Source organism: Lepeophtheirus salmonis, chromosome 6, assembly GCF_016086655.4.
Source record: "Lepeophtheirus salmonis chromosome 6, UVic_Lsal_1.4, whole genome shotgun sequence".
In the NCBI taxonomy this organism is placed as follows: Eukaryota; Metazoa; Arthropoda; class Copepoda; order Siphonostomatoida; family Caligidae; genus Lepeophtheirus; species Lepeophtheirus salmonis.
Window position 1 is genome coordinate 14,352,188 of NC_052136.2, and position 23,492 is coordinate 14,375,679.

At 31.1% G+C, this 23,492-nt stretch overlaps 1 protein-coding gene across 2 annotated transcripts; it reads left to right on the plus strand.

The window, feature by feature from the left end:
* The first annotated feature begins 9,311 nt into the window (after positions 1-9,311).
* LOC121120796 (uncharacterized) lies at positions 9,312-23,123 on the plus strand. Of its 2 annotated transcripts, XM_040715672.2 has the most exons (7): positions 9,312-9,565; positions 10,612-10,684; positions 10,934-11,395; positions 11,455-11,700; positions 11,796-11,955; positions 21,795-22,093; positions 22,808-23,123. In XM_040715672.2, exons 1-7 carry the CDS (start codon positions 9,470-9,472, stop codon positions 22,996-22,998), a joined length of 1,527 nt encoding a protein of 508 aa, XP_040571606.1. In that variant the 5' UTR covers positions 9,312-9,469; the 3' UTR covers positions 22,999-23,123. The 2 variants fall into 2 exon arrangements, with proteins under 2 accessions (XP_040571606.1, XP_040571605.1); XM_040715671.2 differs by lacking the exon at positions 9,312-9,565 and having other exon boundaries at positions 10,396-10,684.
* The last annotated feature ends 369 nt before the right edge of the window (positions 23,124-23,492 follow it).

Sequence of the window (23,492 nt, forward strand, 5' to 3'; positions counted from 1 at the left end):
TATCATGAAGGATACGCGCAATTACTAATTATAATGCTACACCCGTTGTTGTGACCATTTAAGCAGTTGTTTTTGCCTTTTATGAGTTTTCTGAACACCATTCCTTGGGACCTATCAACCATAGCTAATCCTTAAGTGATAAAAGAGTAATATTTATTGACTATGTAATATTGGAAAACCTAATGATCATACTCAGGTCTTTAAGTGAAGAAACTAATGTCAGACAAACTAGTTGCGAATCATCCAAAGCTACTACTCCCGTTGTTGTGAACATTTAAGCACTTGTTTTTGCCATATAATGAGTTGTGTATCATAATTATTGATATTTTCAGCTAAAATAAAATCATATTTTATGGTTAGATTTAAAAAAAAATGAATACTTACTGTTAGATGGTACAAAATTCTGAGTTCCATTTCTTAATTTAGTGTGGATGCCTCTAAACAGGCTGAAAATTATCTTAATTTCACAATTGACAATGGGGGTGTTTCAATAAATTACATCATTACCAACATCCTTCATTAATTAATGTTGGTTCTTCGGGAAGGGAAGAATTTACCCGTGTATTTCTCCATAAATTTTTTGAACGTAGGATGATTAGCAATGGATAGGGTGATATTACATGCAATAAACATCTTTGTGAGATCAAAGTTAAAGTCTGACTTGATGTATTCATCGTTAACTTGATTTTATAGATGAATATTCATACTCTTGTTATGAGATGAGGATAATGAGTGGCGGGTAATTCTAGACATGGGACTAAACGCACATTTATATCGACAAATCCCAAAAGACATCTGTTTCTCATCCGGTAAGTATTATCCAAATTCCTGGGCCTCAATTTCCAGAAATCCAGACAGAAGGCGACGTTATTTTAGGTATTTTATTCAGTTCTCTATCGACTATCAGCATCTAATATTATATTAATATTGAATAATAAAGGCGGGAATGATAACGTTCTTGATAGAAGATGCATATTATTTAATCAATGATGCAATAAGTATTTCTTCTCTTCTCCTCGCACGCTTTTGTATTCTTACCAAAATTATCACCCTTACTCACAACCCATAGGCAGAGTTGATATTTTTGTAATGAAAAAACAACCTTTAAAAATTAAAAAAGGATTTATTTTTATTTTTGTTCTTTATTTAAAAAGAATTCTCGTCTATCTTTGGTGTGAAATGTTTTAAAGTACATAACAGAATAAATACATTCATATTACGGGTAGCTGAAATTAACAAATGTCTCACTCCATCCTTTCCCTCGCCCTCTTTTTTTCCTTAGAATCTACTTAACTCTACCCATAGATTATATTAAGGGATTCAGGGATTTAATTGTTATCACAGTAGATCCAAGGGGGTGAATAGGAGAGGAATAACTGTTGACAAACTTTTAATAAATTATCAAGCCCACTATATAAGTTTGCCCGCACGTCATACTTTCTCTTTCCATCTCCAATTCGGAGACAGTGTAAATCGGTGAACTGAGAGATGAGGCCAGAGGAAATTACGTCTCATTATGTAAGACATTACGACTTCTTCTAGTCTCTTGGCATCATCCTTCATTCCACAGATCAACTCCAGGTCCCTCTCCTCCCCCTCCCGAATTCTCCAAAGGAGACAAACTCACAATCTCCTCCAAGGTTACGATAATTGAAATCAAACTTTCGGCTTATGCAGTCTCCCACTTCGAAAAAGAAAGATAAAATAGGACTTGTGGGCAAACTTATACAATGTATCCAAAATTGATCCTAAGAAACAAATCAAAATTGTCATTTTGATAAAGACAAAAATTCTGAGCTAGTCAATCTCCCTACTCTGAGAAATAATCTTAGTCACGCTCTTGACGACAAAGAGGGCTAATACTTTTATGCTTTAGTAAGCCCCCTTTCCATATCATATAAGCGATATACCATACTCGTAAAGTCCAGGGATTTTCAACCTTATGAGGCAGAAGGCAACGTTGCGATTTTTTGAAAATATTTCCGAAACACCCCTTCCCAAATAATTTTGCACAATAATAATGGAGCATGGGCGTAGTTTACTTATATTAGTTTGTAAACAAAACAACAGAAAGGGATGCCGTCTTGCGGCAAAATAATACAACAAGCTCTATGATAATATTACAGGGGCGTCACCAAATGATGGGCTGGAGGGGTTGTAACACTCCCTAAAATAAGGAACATTTTCTTTTTACTATAAAATTTGAAATTTTATTCCTGAAATTTTTTCTGAAAAATTTTATTTCTCAAAAATTTTCGAAAAAAGTTTAATTTTTCATTTTTTTCTCCAATTTTTTTTACGTGTCTAGTGCTTACAACTGTATCACCATGGTGACGTAAAAAACAATGGAAAACGCTGCAATGGAAAAAAAAATCAGAAAATTGACTTATTGATAAAAGCGAATTTATTTTCTATATATATTATATATAGGAACAAAAGCAAAAGAATTGAGATCGATAAGCCATATATTGCAGTCTCAGTTTGACTTTGTCGATTTCGGTTCTAACGATTCAAGCGGTTCCGTTTCTTGAGCCTACTGATAAGGGAAAAACCTTTCTAACAAAACAAAAACATAAACTATGTATTTTATAATGAAGATCATATAAAAAAGTCCTCAAAAGTTTTTTTTTTTTTTCCTTTCCTTGATCATAGGGTGTACGAAATATACTGTGCCATTTTTGTAATGACTGCATTAACTTTTTGATTGTCTGTCCCTCTAAAAGATATCAAACAATAGGGACATCGGCAGGAGGTGGTCTGTAGGGGCTCTCGCTCCCGCTAAAAAAAAAAAGAATAGTAAGGATTTTTTACTTCTACTAGAAATAAATTCCGTCTTTTGTGCAAATTTTTCATTAGATCAAAAAATTTAGTTATTTGATTTTCTTTTCCATTAAATTTGATTTTTTGTGAATAGCTATGGATTTTAGAATTTTTTTCCCACAAATTTAAATTATCATTTTTTTTTTCCAAACAATTTAACTTTCGGTGAGTAGCTATTGATTTTTGATAATTTTTGTCAATAGTAATAGATATTTGAAATTATTTATCTTAAAAATTTAATATTTTTTTCTAAAACTTTAATATTTCAAAAAAATTTCTTGAAAATTTAATATTTGAAATCTTTTTCTTGAAAATTTGATTTTGAATATTTAAAAAAAAAAGATAACTTCATATAGCTATAGTAATAGCTATTGGTTTTTGAAATTTTTTTACAAAAAAATTAATTTTTCAAATTTTTTTCATACAAAATTTAATTTTCTGTGAGTAGCTATGGGTTTTTGAAAGTTTTTGTAAATAACTATAGATTTTAGAAATTTTTTTACAAAAAATTTAATTTTTAATTTTTTTTTCAAAAACTTTAATTTTCTATAAATAGCTATGGGTTTTTGAAATTTTTTTACAAAATATTTAATTTTTCAAACTTTTTGATAAAAAATCCAAAAATTTAATTTTTCAAACATTTTTATAAAAAAATTTATTTTTAATTGAAAGTGCTTTTATATAGGTATATTATATTCCACTAAGAAATGGTCAGTAGTTTCCATTATAGAGTCAAAAGGGCGTTCTCCACGTTTGTCTTTATAGAATTTACTGCCAACAAATACGCCATCGAATAATCTAAAACAAGTAAACCATTTCTCTGCTGAATTTTGAAGTTTACTAGTGAAAGCTCCGATTACTTGACTTTTTTTCTTTTTAAATATCCAGTAAAAGGCTTTTAGTCTGGGGAATTGACTACAATTTCTAAATATTGATACAGAAATCGTCGATAACCTCAATCTGAGTGGCATAATTGGGCGTTGGACTTTAATTTTCTTGTTAAATAGTGAAAAATATTGTCGTAATGCTAAATTTTTTAACCAAATATTGGTTTATTGCAGCATCGGTATTGATATATACATATCAAGGGGCCTGTCCTTTATTTGATTTATGCACTTAAAAATCAGTCATTTTAATATTAATATTACCAAATACCAGGCACTTAATTAATACTAGCATTTGATTTTGATCTATTAAAATCACGTATTTATAACTGCGGACATTTGAACTTCATAATCTCCCACAGCCCATAAAATACTTATAAATTTTCATACTAAGAAAAAATTAACAAACGTTGACAATTAAAGAAATATTCAATTAATGACCTATCCTCATCAAAAGATTCTAATTTATTCATCTATTTTTTTATTACAACTTATACAATTTACTTAAATGCAAGTTACAGGATCCGCAGGATTTTATATCTAAATATTTGTTACCTGGTCCAGAAGAAACATTCTTCCCTCCAGTCTATCCCTTGTGGACACCTCTAAGTTTTTTTCTTAAACATTTTTAAAATTTCCAGGGCTACCATATTGATTTTCATTTTTTTTTTTTACAAGTCCAAATGCTCTAAATTAGCATCATTGTCCATGCTCCTCCTCATCTTTTTGATTTTTTTAAATAGTGGTGTCGTCTGGATATTTACTTTTAACAATCGGCCTTCTTGAATTAACATCTTCACTCCAATTTGATCATGTGATATCACATTTGAAAACTGAGAGCCTAAGAAATTTAATGATACTATTAGAATTTTTTTATAAATAAGCGTTAAATTTAAACTTATAAAAACACGAAAATGAATACTTTATTTTATAAAAATATGTTCTTCCCTGTAGATATAATAAAAGACTAAAAAATATCCCTTTTGATAGTGGAGGTCTTAAAAGTCGCTATCTCTCATCTCCTATCTCCCATTAGCCCCGCTAAATTATGCATGGAAATGGGGAAAATCGGTAATGCTTTATGAAGTGTAAGGGATAAGTAATTAATTGACGGTTGAGAACTCTTGCTTTAACCAATATTTCACTGTAATTTAGTATAGCAACGTCTTATTTAAAAATTTTATAATGCGTTTTATGATGTTGTTTGAACAAAAATAATTTTCCTTCTTAAGTCAAGAGAAATTTGATGGACTTCCGTCCATCATCTTATTTTAAAGTAATATACCTATATATATTGCTTTGTTTGTCATTTCAAGTGTCAAAAAGGAGGAGAGGAAATAAGTTAATTATTCCTGGAATGAAGAGGTGCATTTTAAACAGCTGAGAAAACAATTTGGTTCTGGAGGGAAAGTGGTATTTAGTCATTAATGAGATAGAATTTAACTTCAATAAAGAACAAATGCATGGTAATACTTGATACATCATTCTCCTTTCAGAAAATAACTGTACCTACTATCACGACACCTTCCCTACAAATAGGAACAGAAAAAATTACCCAAAATCCGTTAGAGGTTTCTACATCTCTTCTTCCTATTGATGCTGTGAAAGTTGATTGGTTAAACTCAAATTAGTTGTTTTTTTTCAGCAGTAAACAATTCCCATCTTTTAACACGTTGTTACTTGAATTATATATCGCAACTTTTTATCTTAAAAGAAGCTACATATTCGCTAAAAATCAGTTGGTAGCAATTAGGCAATTCTTCCCACCTACGAAAAAATTATCATTCAATAATTGTATAAAGCACTTTAAGAAGAGGGAATTCAAATACAAACAATAAATGCTCAGAATACTGATGAGTGGATAAGAAGTAAAAAAATCGACAGCTGATAACAAAATATAGTTTTTATTCTACATGGAGTAACGCCCTGTAGAATAAAAGATATTTCATTATCATTAGAGGCCGTTCAGTCCTTTGTTATTTCTATTGTATCTCGCAACCTTTCCTTTAAAAAATACAGAAAAATGTCAATTTTGACTAATTAATATTGAAGAAATGGGTGGGGGAGAAAAATAGGCAGTTGACAATTTAATAAAGTTTAAATTTTTATATTAGTGAAGTTACGATATGTTGCTACTATCATCTATAAAGTAAGATGATAATTGCATTATTTTTATAAACGACTTAATGCACTTAACAAGTGACGACATGATTTATTTTAGTGGAATTTGAGGCAAACACTTTTATTCAATATTAAAAGCTACTTTACATTACGTTTGTCGAAAATAAATAAATAAATCTTTGGGTCAGGAAGAGACTAAGCAAATTATTTGATAATTTGTGTAGTTTGTTTTTAGAAAAAATTGATTGTACAAAATTGCAAATATTGAATGCAGTATTTCTTTTATTTCAAGAGAATTAGGGCATACCCAATGTTCATACTCTTTTGGAGTTCCCTCTTATAACTAACTGGCTCTGAGACGTCACAAGTCTTCATTTGAAGGAGATTTTTGCCAAGCTCTCCCAATATAATTCACTAAGAAAAATTCAAAAAGTTTTTGGTTTGTTCTTAAAAAAGACCACCTCCAAATATGGATGCCCCTGGTTTTATTTTCTATGTAAACACAGGGATATATAAGTATTGCATCCCTATTTGTTATAACCGCAGGATTAGCTTAAGGTGTCGATATAATATAGAATTGTAGGGATGTCTGCAAGTTTATATATATATTTGAAAAACAAATTGAAAAATTAAAATTTTTGGGAAAAAAAATTCTAAATTCTAAATTGCAAATCTAGCCTTACGCATTGGTATAATAACAGTTCATGATCTGTTTAAACAACCCTTCGCAGTCTTTGTACGAGGTAAATTTAGTTTTCCTTTAAAAAAATACGCAAAATACCACATTCCTCCGTCTCCCTGGCATTTCAAAATGTATTATGAGCAACAGTTTGGAAGTAGGCTTAATAAATAAGCCATGCAACTATTATATGAATCTTTTAGACTTACCTAAACCCGTGCACAAGAAAATTCAAGGCTCATCCACATAAACGATGACCACTTCAAACATCTGCAAATCTTATTTTTACGAATCTCCATGCAAAGACTCTGGGATAACTTTTAATTCTACCATTCATGCATTTGTTGATTGTCTTCATACTTGGATTTTAAAGGAAGCCATATCATTGAATGTCAACGGACAAGAAAACATCGAATCGAATTTAACAAAAGCGTTGATATTGTTTATAGTATCAAATAGTAGGACTTTCACTGATAATATACAGGCTTTAGATTTTGCTTTGTCTAATGTTAAAGCCCTTATTGCAAACAAGTTATGCAACTATCAACCACGGGAAGCTGCTGAATTACAAACGATTTTTATATCTGCTGAAGTACGATACTACCTTACTCTTTAAGGATTCCAAATGTGTCTGGTTATGGATGTCAATATGGAGCGGGTTTGGAACGATACTACTCAAAATATCAGCAAGATATTTGAACACTTTGAAAAGAATTATTAGCTTTTATGAAACTTTTGGAAAGTAATTGTTTTAAATGTGAATTTTAGACTCTTGACTCGGGGGTTAGCTGTGTTCTTTTCCAATGTTTTACTATGTAGGTTCGTTTTACTCGTCATATTCAATTTTTATTTTATGTTTGTACATCTGATCATGTTTTATTAATTGTTCAAATTTTTGTATTGCTGTATATAAGCACGTACTGAAAGGTTCTTCGGGAGGGGAATCATTTTTAACTAAAATGTTTATTTATGTTATGTAAAACTCAATTCCTCTACCTACATATTTTATATTATGTAATATATATGTTTTTGAGCCTTAATAAATATATAAATTGCAAATCCAAAGCGTTTCACTATAAATTAAATTTATGGTAAAAAAATTCAAAAATTAAATTTCCTTGTAAAGAGCAAAAATTACTTCTTTTTCGGAGAACTAAAGAGAGTAAAAGTAAAATAGCAGAAATTAGCACAGATCACGGGAATATAGGGATCTGTCCAACTAAAAGGCATGGACACTGCAAATTGGTAATTGTACTAAACAAAATTACAGCCCCTAACAAAGAGGATACTCCAACTAAATACAAAGAAAAAGTAGTGAAATCCACAGTAGTCCCAGAATGAAATACACAAAGGGTTGTAAACTGTCCAAACAGTTCTAGCCCACCCCCTGATGATGCCCCTAAATAGTGGTTTCTTATAACCCACGTCACCCTCAAAGAATTGTACCACTTTTTATATGATGTTAATTTGTCATTTTTTCCTGATATGATTGCATATATGTAACATAAAGGAGGCTGCCTTAAAAAGCTCTTCGTAATGAAGGAATAAATCAAATCAAATTCAAAATTCCTTATTATTTTATGGAAACATAAATAGCTCATAAAAACATGTCATTCCCATGTAATCGTTAAAGTAAAGATTAAACAAAATACACTCGTGTTTATAAACATTTAATATATACCTATGAAGAGGTCAAAATGTAATAGACAGTACATAGAACAGGATTGATTTCATAATTTTTTTTTTTTTTTCACATACTTTTTGAATCTTACATAATAGTTCCTACTCTTTCCCAAGACGCATTGTTCCTCTAAAAACAAAGCTATTGGAAATTACAATACATGTGACATAGGCTGCTTCAATGCAAAGACTAACATGGACTGAAACCCAGGGGCCTATCAAGCTTAGAACCCAACTGATGAACTGAACATTTGTATTTTTTTGTTTTTTGTCCTCTAGTAGGCATACATATTTTTGTAGACTCCAGACCTCGCAAGTAGCCCATTACTCTAAAGCAACCTATAAATTTTTGTATCGTATTTCTTTTAATAAAGCAGCCTAATTAGTCCATTGGATATATCACAAATTACACTTAAAATCACATTCTACATATTTGAATGACCATATCAGGCCCAAATAAAGTATCATTAATCAAATAAATATTTTAAAGAATAGCAAACATTATTGAGTGCTTAAAATCATACCAGAAATTTGAAAATAAAGGCCATAAGTGACCCAAATATGTTCATAAAATATTGACGCTGTATGTACATATAAAATGAAGTACAAAAATAAAAAGGGAATTTATCCTTTGTTTGATATTTGCTCAATAATGTTTTTGTGTTGACGCACAAAAAACATATGTATGTCCTTCATTGATGAAATAAATCACTCAAGCTTGATTTTTAATAAATATATATTGAGTATTGAAAATTATGGGGGTTGTGAGGTACTCAAGTCATTTGATGTATTTTACTATAATAATGATTATAATTAAATACATATTAATTCTGCGAATATTTTAGGTCTATGGATGTGTAAGCCATAAAAATGATTTATCTCTTTCTGAAGTAACTGACTACAATTAAGACTCCTCCTTTTTAGCGCTAAGACGTCGATCAATCCAAAGAAAGAAAGCTACGGGGGGAAAAAGCGAGTCTGGGGGGAAAGAAACACTCTTCTTGAGTAGGAAGCGTCTTGAAACGAGGATTTTTATTATTTCAGAGCTCTCTTTTTCGTTTTCGATATATCTATGTACGTAATAAGAAGGGGAAATAAATGACCACGCTTTTGAGCAACAGCAACCCACAAAAAATTATAGGCAAAATTCAGAGTACATCTCTTTACTCCTGTGGATCGCTTCTTAAGTCAAAAAATGCGAGTCAACCTTCTACTTGTGTAGAATTCTTATTGTTATTATTTATTAATACTAAACATAGTTGAACCAGTGATAATTTATTTTTGAATGTTTCCAATCATGTTATCCTCATCCTCCTTTTATCATCCTCCCCGTGATTCCTCCTCATCCGTGTTCCCAAATCACCCAATCACTCACGAACAAGTAATGAATATATTTTACTATTGACTTATTTTGATAAATATTTGAATCCGAACTTTAGTTGACAAAAGGATATTTTAAATATACTTGATACCAAAATTGTTGTAGTGTCAATCTAAAAACAATGTTAAACAAAAATCAAGAAATGACAAAATCTCAATATTATTTTTTTTTACTTTATATATAAGCCAAATATTTCATAGACAATTATAGGTTTTCTATTCAAATTTGTGGTATGAGTTAAGATGTCCAAGAGTTTTAACTATAGTTTTAAATCCTTATTTGATTTAAGAGACTTAGATTGCCCCCTTTCAAACAGAATATATCAATTTCCCCTTTTTTTTTATTGTTACGATCAATTTGGGTTAATTTAATTACAATTTGTGTTGGCTCTTAAGAGTTAATTAGAATAATTTGTTGATAGAAGTGAACGATAATTTGTCTAAGTATACAAATGTTATCCACACTCAATTTTTAGAAAAATAATTCTAGCTACTTTTTGTCTGGAGGGGCCACAAATATTGATTTCGAATTCCAAAAATTATAATATTTTTTCTCTTTATCGGAATAATGATTAATAGTTCCGTACAAAGAACCCACAATCTTTGACCAATTATCTCATAAGTTAGCCCATTCATAAATTTGTAAATTTTAGTTCTAATTTTCTACATCAGGGTATTATAATGATTTATTCTGCAATCTGTATAGTATTAATACTACAAAAATCAATTTAAACTATTGGGGGGGGGGGATACATATTTCATTAAATAAAAGTAAAAAGTACTTCTTCATCAACAAGCAAATGATGATTGATGAATGAGCATATGTACCACTGACATCATATTTAGCTCTTGGATCAGGAATGAAATTGATTTGTCATGCTCCAGTATTGCGACAGACATATTAATACAGACTAGAAAGGAAGAGGGAGTGCTGCTGCCTGTGATATGTTAATAAAATGGCGCCGTTTTATTAGAGGAAATTCTCCCGTTTTTGAATATAATTTAATAATGTACTTGTACTCTTATCTTTTTCATTTCTTTCGCCAGAAATTTAGTCGATTGGAAGCTGAACCAGGGAAATTCGAACTAGGAAACATGTCATCTTTACATCCTAGTCTAGGTAAGGATATTTCTTTATTATACATCTTTTTGTTTTGACGATTTTCATATTATTTAAATGCATGGCGCTCGATTTTGAATTGACGTAGGGTAGTAAAGTCTTGAACATGATAAAATGATAATTAATCACCTTTTCCTAAACGATTATAATGTGAGTTTATTTTTTGCAATCAGAGAAGTGCTAATATTTGTTGTTATTATTATTAACAATTTAATTTAATTTTAATATCAACAATGAATCCATCCGCAGATAACTATTCCTCATTTCTCAACGAAGCAACATCCACCCCACCCATGATGCATCACAATAATATGCCGGATCTGGTACCTGCACTCTATCATCATCATCATCACCACCATCATCATCATCAACAGCAGCAGCAGCAACAACAACAAGCGCAGCATGGGAGTACTCCTCATGGAGCCTCGGCCCCACTACTTCAAAACTCTCCTCATTTGAGTAGGAGGAAAAGACATTTTTCAAGGGATGATGAAGACTCGGGGAAGTTTAGTGACTCTAAAGATGATGATGAAGAGGACTACGATGAAGAAGAAGAGGACTACGTAGATGAGGATCATGGGGAAGAAGATGAAGAGGAAGAGAATGAGGCTGGAAGGGAAATTGGGAAACCGTCGCCTAAAGAAGATAAAAGAGAAGCTTCGAAAAAATCCCTTTTAAGTGCTTATAAAAATGATCAAAAAGCAAATACAGGTAAGTTTTACGTCTTTATTTGAATTAGTAACGTTCAAATCACTTTTCTCTTGTTACAGATATAACAAATAAGCCACCATTCAGCTATGTCGCCATGATTACAATGAGCATACAAGACAGTAAGGAAGGGAAATTGAAATTGTGTCATATTTATGATTACATCAAAGAAAAGTTTCCCTATTACAAACATCTCAAGTCCAAGGGATGGCAAAACTCAATTCGTCACAATTTGAGCTTAAACGAATGCTTCCTCAAACTACCCAGTGAGGGAGGACAGGAGAGAAAGGGAAATTTTTGGGCCTTAGGTGTGTACATAATAAGTTATTAACCTAAAGGATATCTCTCCTTTAATATTATAAAATGATTCAGGACTCTAAAAATGTATTTATTTATCTATCAGATCCACAGTGTTTTGACATGTTTGAGCCAGGGAATTATAGGAGGCGAAAGAGGATGAGACGTCATGCTTGTAAAGCACCAGGACTAGGTTTGAAATCCTGGGTAGATCCTCATCTTTTCTATGGAAACCACCCATATTCATTTTCTCCATATGGACCGGGGTAAGGGACATTCAAATGTTTTAATATTGAAAATATAAAGAACTCTTATATAAGACTCAAGCCTTCAACTATTATTATTAAAATATTGTATGTTTAACGAATTACGATTATAAAAAACAAATGTTATAAGTTGTAACCAAAAAATTAGATGAAGCATTTTAAATGAGTTATTTAGAGTAGTATTTGTGATAGTAGGTACTCTCATTTCCTTTGGATATATGATTTATAAATATGTCGTGTTCAAGTAGTAATTTGTATTTGTGATTGAACAAAATGCAACCACAAAAATAAATGAAGAGTTCTGAGTATTTGTGACGAGGGATGTATAATAATTAAATATTCCAATAAATAAATTATGTAATTTTTGACTTTTACGATGCAAATTACAAGTTGATAAGTATTATGCCCCATATTTTAAAGTTCAAAAGCCCATAGTTATATTACTCATAAATACTCACAAATCCGTAATTAATTTAGCTTAAAATAAAATGATAGCATCAGTTAAATTCACGGATGTGTTAATTAAATAAGACATCGTGGGTTAAGAGCCAAATTCCCATAATTCAAATATTTATTTTATAGAATGAACATTGAAACTCCCTTCTTTCATTATGAATACTCGTGTTTTCCAATAAAATAGATATGAAAAATTCATTTCAACAGTCTAACTTTCTCTGTTTTTAAGTATTACGATTGAATATTATACTTCTAGGATGACATAAAGACAATAACACTAATATTTGTATATTTTAAATTACGACAATTTGGCCCTCAACATTATATGCCAAAGAAATTGTAACTTGTACAAAATCCTTGCACCAGTTGTAACTGTAATATAAATACAATATATTCATCTTTTTAAGATATATTTTATGGCAAGTTATATAGATGATCCAGGGGTCAACGGATCTCTCATGTAATAAATAAGTGATTTTCATGGATCAAAATTGAATAATAAAATCGATTAATAGTCGATAATTAGAATGATTAGTACTATACTTAATTTTAACTTGTACTAAATTTCCAACTTGGTCGCAATATAGTCTTGGAATCGAGCATTGTTCGAATTTGGGGGAAAAAATCGACTAAAAACTAAAACTGACGACTTTCTGAAAATGATTCGTACGTGATCTAAATATATTTATTATTTCTATTGGAAAATTCGACTTTACTTGAGCTCGAATTATTATCAAAACTTGAAACATTCGAGTAATGGTTAGTCAAATTCCTAGTATCATTACTCAAAATACCTTTAAAAACCACTACATTCTGTTTAAAGTCTTATTAGAGGAAGGGTTACATATTATATGGAAAATTTAAAAAACTCAAACTCGACCGAACTTTTAATTTTTAACTCGAATCCAATACTAATATATATTCATATGTATAGGTTTTTTTAAAGCAATATGTAACCTTTTGATTCCTTCTGCGAGCAAGGATTTGACCTTCTTTAATTTATAACTTACATTTTCCTTCGTCTACGATATGCTAATTAAGGGGTGGTTCTATTTTTAGACTAGCTAAGTACAATACATGATGTTCATTCTCTGTTTTGTAAAAATCAAATAGTGAGCTTTCACAAGTATATATGCATGTATTTACGTATATATCCTGGATTTCATGACTTTATTACTCGATTTATTGCTGTGGATATCGTGAAAATCCTAACAACATCCCTTGAGAAAATTGCATGATCCACAGCCCCTCTCTTTCTTTTAACAAATAACTTCCAACTACCATAACTCATAGCATAATATTAATGCCTGAAACATATATATATTTACTAAAGATCAATGGGGTCACGCCATTTATAACTTTTATATCTCTTCTATCCACTCCATTATATGAGGAGGGATTATTATGTGAGTCTAGGAGAAGTACAACATATTAAATATAGTAGTTAAAAATTTGTGAAATGTTCATTCAAGCCTACTACTATTATATATTAATTCCCAAGTGAGTCTTATTCCTTATAATAAAAGTGCTTTAAAATAAGTACATTTTAGAGCATCTGATGCCTTTCTTCCTCAGTATAATCATCATTAGTTTAATAACTATGAGTATGTGCACTTCTTATGGAGTGAACAAATAAACAATCTCTCGAAGCTGGAGGAAAGATGAATGCGCGAAGAATGAATGAAGATAAATAAATAAATGCTAATTAATGATGTTACCCGGAAAGTTATCCGTCACACTTACTCACACCTTTATGTTAGTAGTGGTGAAAAATACATCCCTTTTGTGGTGTAGTTGTGGCAAGTGTTGTAATTGCTTTTGTTGTTATTATTTCAAGAAGACCCAGGTCCTGATGGCTACTATTTATCTCTCTTTCTCTCTAAAATCATTCAATGAGGGGGGAATGAAATAAATCTCCGTGGAAAATGAGAAACAAGGTATATAACAAATCCACGCTTAGCGCACATATGGTTAAATTGTAAGCACTTTCTCAGATTCATGTCTCTCTTATCTAACCTTCTCTCCTATTATGTGACAAAAACAAGGGATTAAAGGAAATTTATGTTTTGTTTGAGAGACTCTTGTAGGTACCGAATGTCGAGGCTTCTTCCTCTTCTTATTTCCTTTATTTTTTGGGGAGAATGATTGTTCGGAAAAGAAAAATATACGGGGTGGTTATTTTAAATACGGAGCAAATGTAGACCTCAATATCTCGGCAACCCTAAGATCTATGTTAATAAAAGGGTACTCACCAAATTCAGCTGACAAAATTGTTTAAGAACATATACAAAATCTGTTACATCTCCTCCAAATACGAACGCTGTGGGGTCATGATTGGGTACTTCCGTGACAAGCGAATGCTAAAGGACACAAATAACTCCATAGATAATTATGCTACAGAGCTTAAATTGATTTTAACAGATCTGGAGTCATGCTAGAATTTTTAATTAGTGCGATTTTTCCAAATTTGGTAATTGGAACGGGATTTCTTCCGGAAAAACCAACAGTTTTAAGACTTTTATGTTTTGGGCAAAGGAAGTGAGGCCACCTAGCACGCCGGATCTGAACCCCTTTGACTTCTACTGCAGTGAGAGAGTCCCATAAACGTGCACATACCAATGTTGATCCCTTTGGGCTTCCATTCTCGAGGAAGTGGCCAACATGAGGAATGAATTCCTCAACAAGGTCTGTGTCAGGTTCAGCGCTAGGTTGGAGGTTATTTTTGAAACTGGAGGTGGTTATCTTGAGTAATTAAATTCATTATGGGCCCCTACATGTAAGAGGAAAAGATTTGTGAATTGCTGAATTGATTTTGGGAAATATATTGTAATATACATTATCCTTTTTGGCTTTAGAAACCTCACCCTCTATATGTATATTAGTGTTGAGACTTGGTCTAAGAGCAAATTTTATTTTCGGTTCGGTCTGAAGTTATTTTTTCTAGGGTGATATTTCGTTCCAGAGACTGCAGTTTGAAACCCTGGACCGAAATTAAGATAAAAGACTGAAATTTCCCTTTAAAAAAAAATGACACTTAAGAATTTTTTTCTCATTTTTGTGTGGGACCAGATCAAGACCGAACTTAACTACGATACCACTCCTACCCAAATTAGTTAAAATGATAATAGTCGCAGATTGAACCCCCACACTAATGTTGTGTACAAGTTGCGATTTATATACAAGTTGTAACTTGTAGATTGAAGAAGGTACCATTTCTACGTCTTACCTATAATACATTATTTAATCACACCATCCGTCATTTCAATTACCAACCATTCATTGATGCTGTCATTAATTTTCATTTATTAAAATTTTGTATATATTACTTATTTACGAATAATATATCTAAATCTGAGCATTGGAACTTTATAATGACCCACATAATACTTATCAATGGGGATTATTTAATAATATATATATATACATCATTAATATATCTGCTATCTATGGAATCAGTACGATAACTACAGGGGCATTAGGGGGGAGGGGGGGGCAATGATTGTGCTCTCTCACTGATATAAAAACGTGATTTAAACTTGACATAAAGAATAAATGATTAAAAATGTCATCTCAAGTTAATCAATCCGCAGAGACAAAAAATTAAAATGTCATAATTTTAGGGGGCAAAAAAGGTTATTACTTCAATTTGAGTCTCTTCCCAAAAAATAATTCAACTCTAAAAAGTTTTTTGTCTCTTCGAAAAAAAATTATTTGTCGAATTTGGTATTTATGAAGAAAAAAAACATTATGTCGAAGTTGTCAAAAAGGCCCAACGGCCCTGCCCCCCTCTCAAAAAAAATCATGCGGGCTCCCCTAATGACTCCACTATTATTTGGTCCCCTCATCCCAGAAATTAGAGTATCGAGGACCTAAAAAGTCTTATAGGTATGGTTATTGGACTGTAGGGAGTATTCAATTTTTGCAAGTAGTGTTATACACTATTATGTTTGGTCCTTGATGACGTCACTGATCAAAATTTCTCTTTTTTTTAATCAGTTTAATATTGACAGCCCAAAGGATCCGTCCTAAGACTGAACTCGAACGGATTGAATAAATAAAGACTGATCAGGCGCGTCTGCAGGATTGTATATATATATTAGGGGTGGATGGGTCATTCTGTATAGGCCCCCTGCTCACACAACAGTAATCACAAGTACTCTAAGTTTTTACAATTTAAACAAGGTTAGGCCATCATGTAATTGGGCTTGCTATAATTTTAAATTTGATGTACCGTGTCGATTGCTAGGCAAAACAGACAGATTTTGACGTCATAGAGTATATCAGCGGTAGGAAGGCAATATATAGCTACTCTTGATAACAGTTATACTCCATCACGTCACTATTAAAAAGAATGGTGAAAGTCAAACATCAGTCGGAAAAGCGTTAGGGTATAATCTTGTATTTTTATTAATCTTGATTTTAAATTATTCATCTCCCTTTTTGGATGCAAGTTCCAACTTGTATACGACAATTGTGTATGTATTTATATAGAAAATGATTGAGAGTGATGCATTTCAATTGTTTCATCTGTTGTTGACTCCTTACACAAATATTTGTTTTTTCATTATTCTCTTGCGGAGTAAATAAAAATATTATTGTTTGACTTTGGATATATATATACATACGTATATCGGCATGAACTTCTCATGAAAAAATAAAACCCTCTTCTTTTCATCAAGTCAGCCACAAACTATTTTAAACTTATTTTTCTTTTTTGAGAAAATGACATTCATATTTAATTTTGAAAGAAATATCTTTAAAGAAGGAGAGCTGTTGTAATGGATACATTTAAGAAGAAAAAAATAAATATTCTTCACCTTGCTCTTAAGTGCATTTGCTATCCCTAAATGACAGAGATTTTATACATATTCAAGCATTTAAAATATTGATTTGACTACCTTTCTCGACATATGTATGTTACTCACAAGGAAGGGGCCTTGAAAATGATTCTCATTGAGGGACATTAAGTTAATTATATATTTTTTAATCTTTAAAATATTGCCTTTAATTTAATTTAAACCGTCTACTTCATCATTGACAATTCTTGTGGTTAGTTAATCACCATTGAGTGTTAACACAATACACAATAAAATCAATGTAATCTTTAACTTATAAAGTTACTTTCCTACAATGTCTTAAAATTTCATTAAATTTTATCTAATATTAACGGAGTTGTAGGGTTGTATTGATCAGTGAAGTAATAGAATATAAAATTAAGGTTGTATCTCTTTGATACAATTATTTTTCTGTCAAATGTGGAAAAATTATTAATATTTATTGACTAAAACCATTACCATTTACATAAATATCAATAGAGAAAGAAAAAAGTCGACGATTGCTCTCCAAGAAGGGACGATTTTTCTGTTAGTATCTGACGGATATGTCTATTTTGTGATATCATTTGAAAACTGTAAGGAAAATACATACTGTAACTGTAATTACTGACATCTAATTAAGTTTTTGACAGATTTTTTTAATATAAAATTTGACAAATATAATTAGAAAAGGGACAAAAATTGAAAAATAACTTTTTTTATAAAATTTGACATAATTTTTATTATTTTTTTTTTTTGTTTGGAAGAGACAAAAAAAAATATATTTCGAAAATATGCCTGTTATAGTTCTTTTTAAAAAGACAGTCTAGTCCAGTCAAGTCCAGTAGAGCACTTGTCAGACCTTAAAGAAGATAAATTAATCCCTCGTGACGTCATTTAGGGTATTTTTCAATTATTCCGTTATTTAATAGATTAAATCATATTAGTTAGTAAATATTCGTTTTAAATTGCATTATTATAAAAAACATAAATATTTTTCGTAATATACGCGTGATGCTATTTATACATATCATATTCGGCTTAATGCACCTTCGACATTTTAAGAAAACATTCCAAATACCAACACTGGGGCGTCTGTAGGATGTGGGGTAGAGAAGATTATTTATATTTTTGTCAATAGCTGTAGATTTAAGAAAAAAAAAATACAAAAATTATAATATTTGGAATTTTATTTAAAAAAAATTCCGAAAAAGTTTATTTTAAATTTTTTTGTGAATAACTATGAATTTTGGGATTTTTTTAAATCCCCCCCGCCAGAAAAAAGTATATATATATATATAATCCTTTGAACGCTCTGCAACAGTTCTAATGAGTGGGCCCCAAACAAATAATGACGACATCAACACGAAATATAACGTTTTTTAAGAAAGGCAAATAAAGTGCTAACAAATCACAAAATTATAAATATAGAAAATTCAAATTAACACATTTCTAAACTGTGACAACAAATAAACATTGTTTTTTTTTTTTTGCCAAATAAAGTTTTCTTTTCGACTAATTTGACAACAAGTACCACCATTTCAGAGTTACGGGTCTGCATGTGTTGTGAGTTATTTTTTCTCCTTCCTGATATATGTATATATTATATGAGTTCAAACGATCATATAATACTAACAATTATTATTATTAAATAGAGTCATGATCATAAAATAAAAAAAGTTGTATTTTCTAAAGTGATAAATGTTAAAGAGTTTTTAAATATGTCATAAAGCTCTTTGTTTTATTGGATTTTAATAGTTAGATAGATGAAAGAAAAAGGAAGAAGTTTCTCTTCATTTTGTCCTTAAGACTATTATTTGCATGCCATTCTCAAAATATTGTATATTACCGCCCTCATGATAGCCAAGATACTTGGTTTTTGGAATTTTTTTGAGAAAAAAATTCAAAAAATGAAATTTCTTCGGAAAAAAATTCAAAAATCCACAGCTGTTGACAAAAAATCCATATTGAATTAAATTTTTGAAAAAAATCTTTTAAAAAGCAAAAGTTCTTTAATTTGGTAGGGGGCGCCCCTGACCAAGTATATCAGAGACGCTGTTTTCATGAGAAAAAAGAATAAGATATAAAAACACTCCCAATGTTGCGACGTATTTCCGTGTAAAACTAAGTGTAGCGCAACATTTGTATTCTCAATCAAATTATCTTACATTTCTAGAAATAGTTTATTTTGATAAATATTTTAGAGGCGTCACAAATTTAACATAGGGGCTGTAAAAATTATCTGAAGAGCTATAGATAATATAGCTATATATAATAGATTCAATTTTATTTAAAATGTTATATCGGGGTATGGCCATTGACAAAGGAGGGGGGGGGGGCTACACTCCTGAGTGGTTGCGTGTTTTGTCAAAATTACAGATTGATTTTGGTCTAACCTCGTACTAAGATTATATATGGTCACAGTAAAAGGCCCTCAATTTTGAGAGGTTGATGTAGCACAACATGTTAAAAATACATACTCCACCACAACTTTGGAACATATTGAGGTACAGAGATTAAATTGGTGCCTTTATGTAGGTTTAATAAAGATGCTTTATATAGCAAAAAAAAATCCAATTTAGAAAAAATGAGATAGATGGAGGTTGGTGCTCAACCAAGAGCCCATTCTAGTTTAAATAATACTGTAGGTACTACAATTTGATTGTCACAATTAAATAATAATAAATTGATGGATTTTACCTATTTAAAAGGTCATATTTGACCTAAATTAAGTATTATACATCAAATACAAGATCTACACTATGGTTATTATTCTTGGGTATATCAACTAATCTCAGAAATTTCAGTACAAAGCCTATAACTGAGCAAAATATATCTATAAAATATTGGGATGGATTAACAGGGCTGATCTTATCAAGAGGTATACATTTTAGTATTTTCAATTCAGAATGATATTGATACAGAATAACGGAGGAGGAGAACAGGACATTTTATCTCTGAACAATGCAAGCTGAGACGGGTGGAAAGAGTAAAAATCCATTGGCCAGCACAGGTGAAGTCTGTCATCCCATTTTTGTGGAGAGAGGAAGGAGCACAATGCAAATGCTTGCATCGAACTTCTTTTGAAGAAAGTGCTACCTTGGGCCAGAGAAAAATCGTGGGCAACTTTGTTTTCACTCAATACGAAGCTCCGTGTCATCACACCGTTAAGACGCAGACCTTCCTAAGAGACAACTTTCCTGCCTTTAGAGACCTTAACGTGTAGCCGCCCTCCTCTCCAGACGCGAAGCCCCTGGATAACTATATTTAGGCGCGTCTGAAGGAGAAGGTGTGTACTTCTTCTCACAGGAGAGTCCAATCGCTAAAGGCTTCCATCAAGAAGGAATTGACCAAGCTCAAATCTGACTATATAGTCAAGGTATTCAAAGGATTTAGGCATTGTATTGAGGCAATTATTAGAACTGAGGGCCCTCATACTGAATAAAAGTTGTACGAGCACTATTATCAGATGGCTTTCTTGTATAAATGTCCTCACAAAACCTCCCCTTTAAATTTTATTTTTTTAAATATTAAAATATGTACCTATGATGTAGAAAAATAAGTTGACCTTTATTCATGATTGTTTTTGTGTTAACTCGCCACATATTATCATTTATGTTTGTATGTGCTTGTTCAGGGTTCAGTTCTTATTTCTGAGGGCATGACTCATATTATTAGTATATAAATAATATACATTAACGCTATAAATCATAGATAGATGTTATCGCAAAAGGTCATTAAGCATATATCTATCTGATTACGAAGGTTTTAATTAATATTCTAAATTGCGGCGTTAAATTTCATTATGTAAAAAAAAAAAAAAAAAAAAACGAATAGTGCTTATTCATCTCTATTCTCAAGATTTATTGCATGAATTCGTCCATCAAATGCATAAAAGAAAGAAATTATTAATAACTATGCAATAATTATTTATGTTAAGGTGACCGGCCAAACCTTCCTATTTTCACGCAAAATTGCCTTCTTTTGACATCTTGTCTGCGAACTGTTTTATAGATTCATAAAATGTCCAGTTTTATGAAGGACAAATCACTTATGTTAAAATCAACTTTATTCTAAACTAATATTTAAATTAAAGAGTGACCAAAATATTTAAAGAACAAGACTCAAAAATAATTAATTTCAAAATATTAAGCTTCTCCCCCAAGCCATATTTTATCTTTTTTGGAAATCAAAATATGATCATCCTAATATATGTGGATACCAGTGAGTCTTTGGTTTCAGTTTGGAAATTGTACACACTATGAGTCCTATCTTATTTTTGTTGGACATAAATAATTTTTTCTTTAAAGTTCGATCACATAGAAAAATTTGACTTAGTCGGTTCCACAAAAAAAACTTAAAAACGGACATTTCATTAATTTATAAAAAGAGAACGTGTCCCGGAAAAGAGGAAGGTTGGTCATCCTAACGTAACGTGTACTTCTAAATTGTAAACATGGGTACAATGACGTCATATGAAGTTTAAAGTATTTCATATGTGTTCAATTTTTAGCTTTTGGAACAATAATAAAAATATATTAATAAATCTACTTATTTCGCTTTTTATAGGAACCCATGGGCTGCGACAATCCACGCCCCCGCCGCTTCGGCGACCTCAGCCAGTTCTATTAAAGATCATCCTTATGGAGGAGCTGTGGGAGTTGGTAATTGTGGCTTCATTCCACCTTCGATGCCAAGTAATTTAGTAGGGAATCCATCTTCTTCAGGAGCAGATTCATCCAATAATGCAATGTCTTCATCTTCCTCCTCTGACCCCTACCTTCATCATCATCATCACCATCCCAACAAGTCCGATTTACTCATGTATAATCAGTATTCACCGCCCCCACCGCCTCACCATCAAATCGGTAAGTAAATCAATGTTGGATCGTTAAGGTTATGATTCACTTCCAGTTAGTAACTGAGTCATTTCAGCTACTGTAGTTGCCATAAAATGCCGATAAGGATCAGTTCTAGGACTGACAAATTTTTATTAAGACTGCGGTCTATGTCCTTTTTTTTTTTTTTAGATCAATCTATCACTACTCTCAATTAGTCTTAACTTCATATGATAACAATAAAGGTATAATGAAGATATTTCCATCCCAGGATGTAAATGTTCTCTTATGATCAGAATACCATCAGTATTTTGCAAAATATTTAAATTCAGATCAATCTGTATTGATATATTAACATTTTGATTACTACTGAATTCCTATGAATTATATATAATAATTATATAATTAATTTCAATTCATGACATATCTAGTAAAATAAGAAATAACGATGACGTCATTATTCATTCTTAGCTCTAACATCATGCATTTTTTCCAGTCCCCCCCCGTCTTCTTTGTAAAATATTTCTTAATAATCATAATTCCGGGGCATAATATCGTTGCTTCACAAAACATAGAATAAAAATTGAAAAGATCGAGATCTTAATTCCCCTAAAATTTGAAGACAGGAATTTACATAAAAAAATAATGCATAATAACTTTTTTGTAAATGGAGGGATGCAAAAAACCCCATAAGACTTACGGAGGCTCTAGAATATTTATAATGATTAATATATTTTTCCTTAGGAATAGTTGGAAATCAGAGTACTAATCCTGGATTTAGTTCACCATCATCTGCTTTTTGCACACATCCATCTTCAAGAATTGATGGAAGTGGCTCTTCGTCTCTCTCCGGTGTGGCTGCTGCCATATCAAGTTATTCAGCTTATGCACCAGCAAATCATCATTGGTCAAGCTCTGAGTACAAAATATCTTAATTTTTCATTTCAATAGTTTGATTTTATTATTATTTTCTTCTTTTTTTTCTCTCTCTTATTATATACACTGATTTTTATGATGACTACTATTTGATATATACATTAAAGTTTTGTCTAAAAGATAATTATAATTACTATTATTAGTTAATTAAATTAGTGGTCAAAGCCAGAATATCAACATTTCATCGACAATCACATAATAGATACACATCAAATATTAAAATATATGTACTGTGAGAAATGAAACAAAACCTCTATTCGTATATAAAGTATTTTAATTTACATCCCTGAAAAATAAGTAGTGTTGTATCGACTCCAATTGACTCGACTCAAATAATGAGTCTACATTTTTTTTTAAATACGCATGAAAACTAGTGTTTGATCAGTCTAATTGACTAATCAATCTTTTTTTCTTTCAACCTTTTTTTTTTTTTTTCGGTCCGATCTTTTTTACATTTTAGGGTTGAATAATAAATGATAGATAGAACGTATAA

Bases quoted from the DNA above. Each gene is read 5' to 3' on its own strand.
- LOC121120796 (XM_040715671.2), top strand. From the start codon at position 10,510: ATGTTAATAAAATGGCGCCGTTTTATTAGAGGAAATTCTCCCGTTTTT. The intron at 11,396-11,454 runs GTAAGTTTTACG...CTCTTGTTACAG, and splicing joins TGATCAAAAAGCAAATACAG to ATATAACAAATAAGCCACCA. The intron at 11,956-21,794 runs GTAAGGGACATT...CGCTTTTTATAG, and splicing joins TTTTCTCCATATGGACCGGG to GAACCCATGGGCTGCGACAA.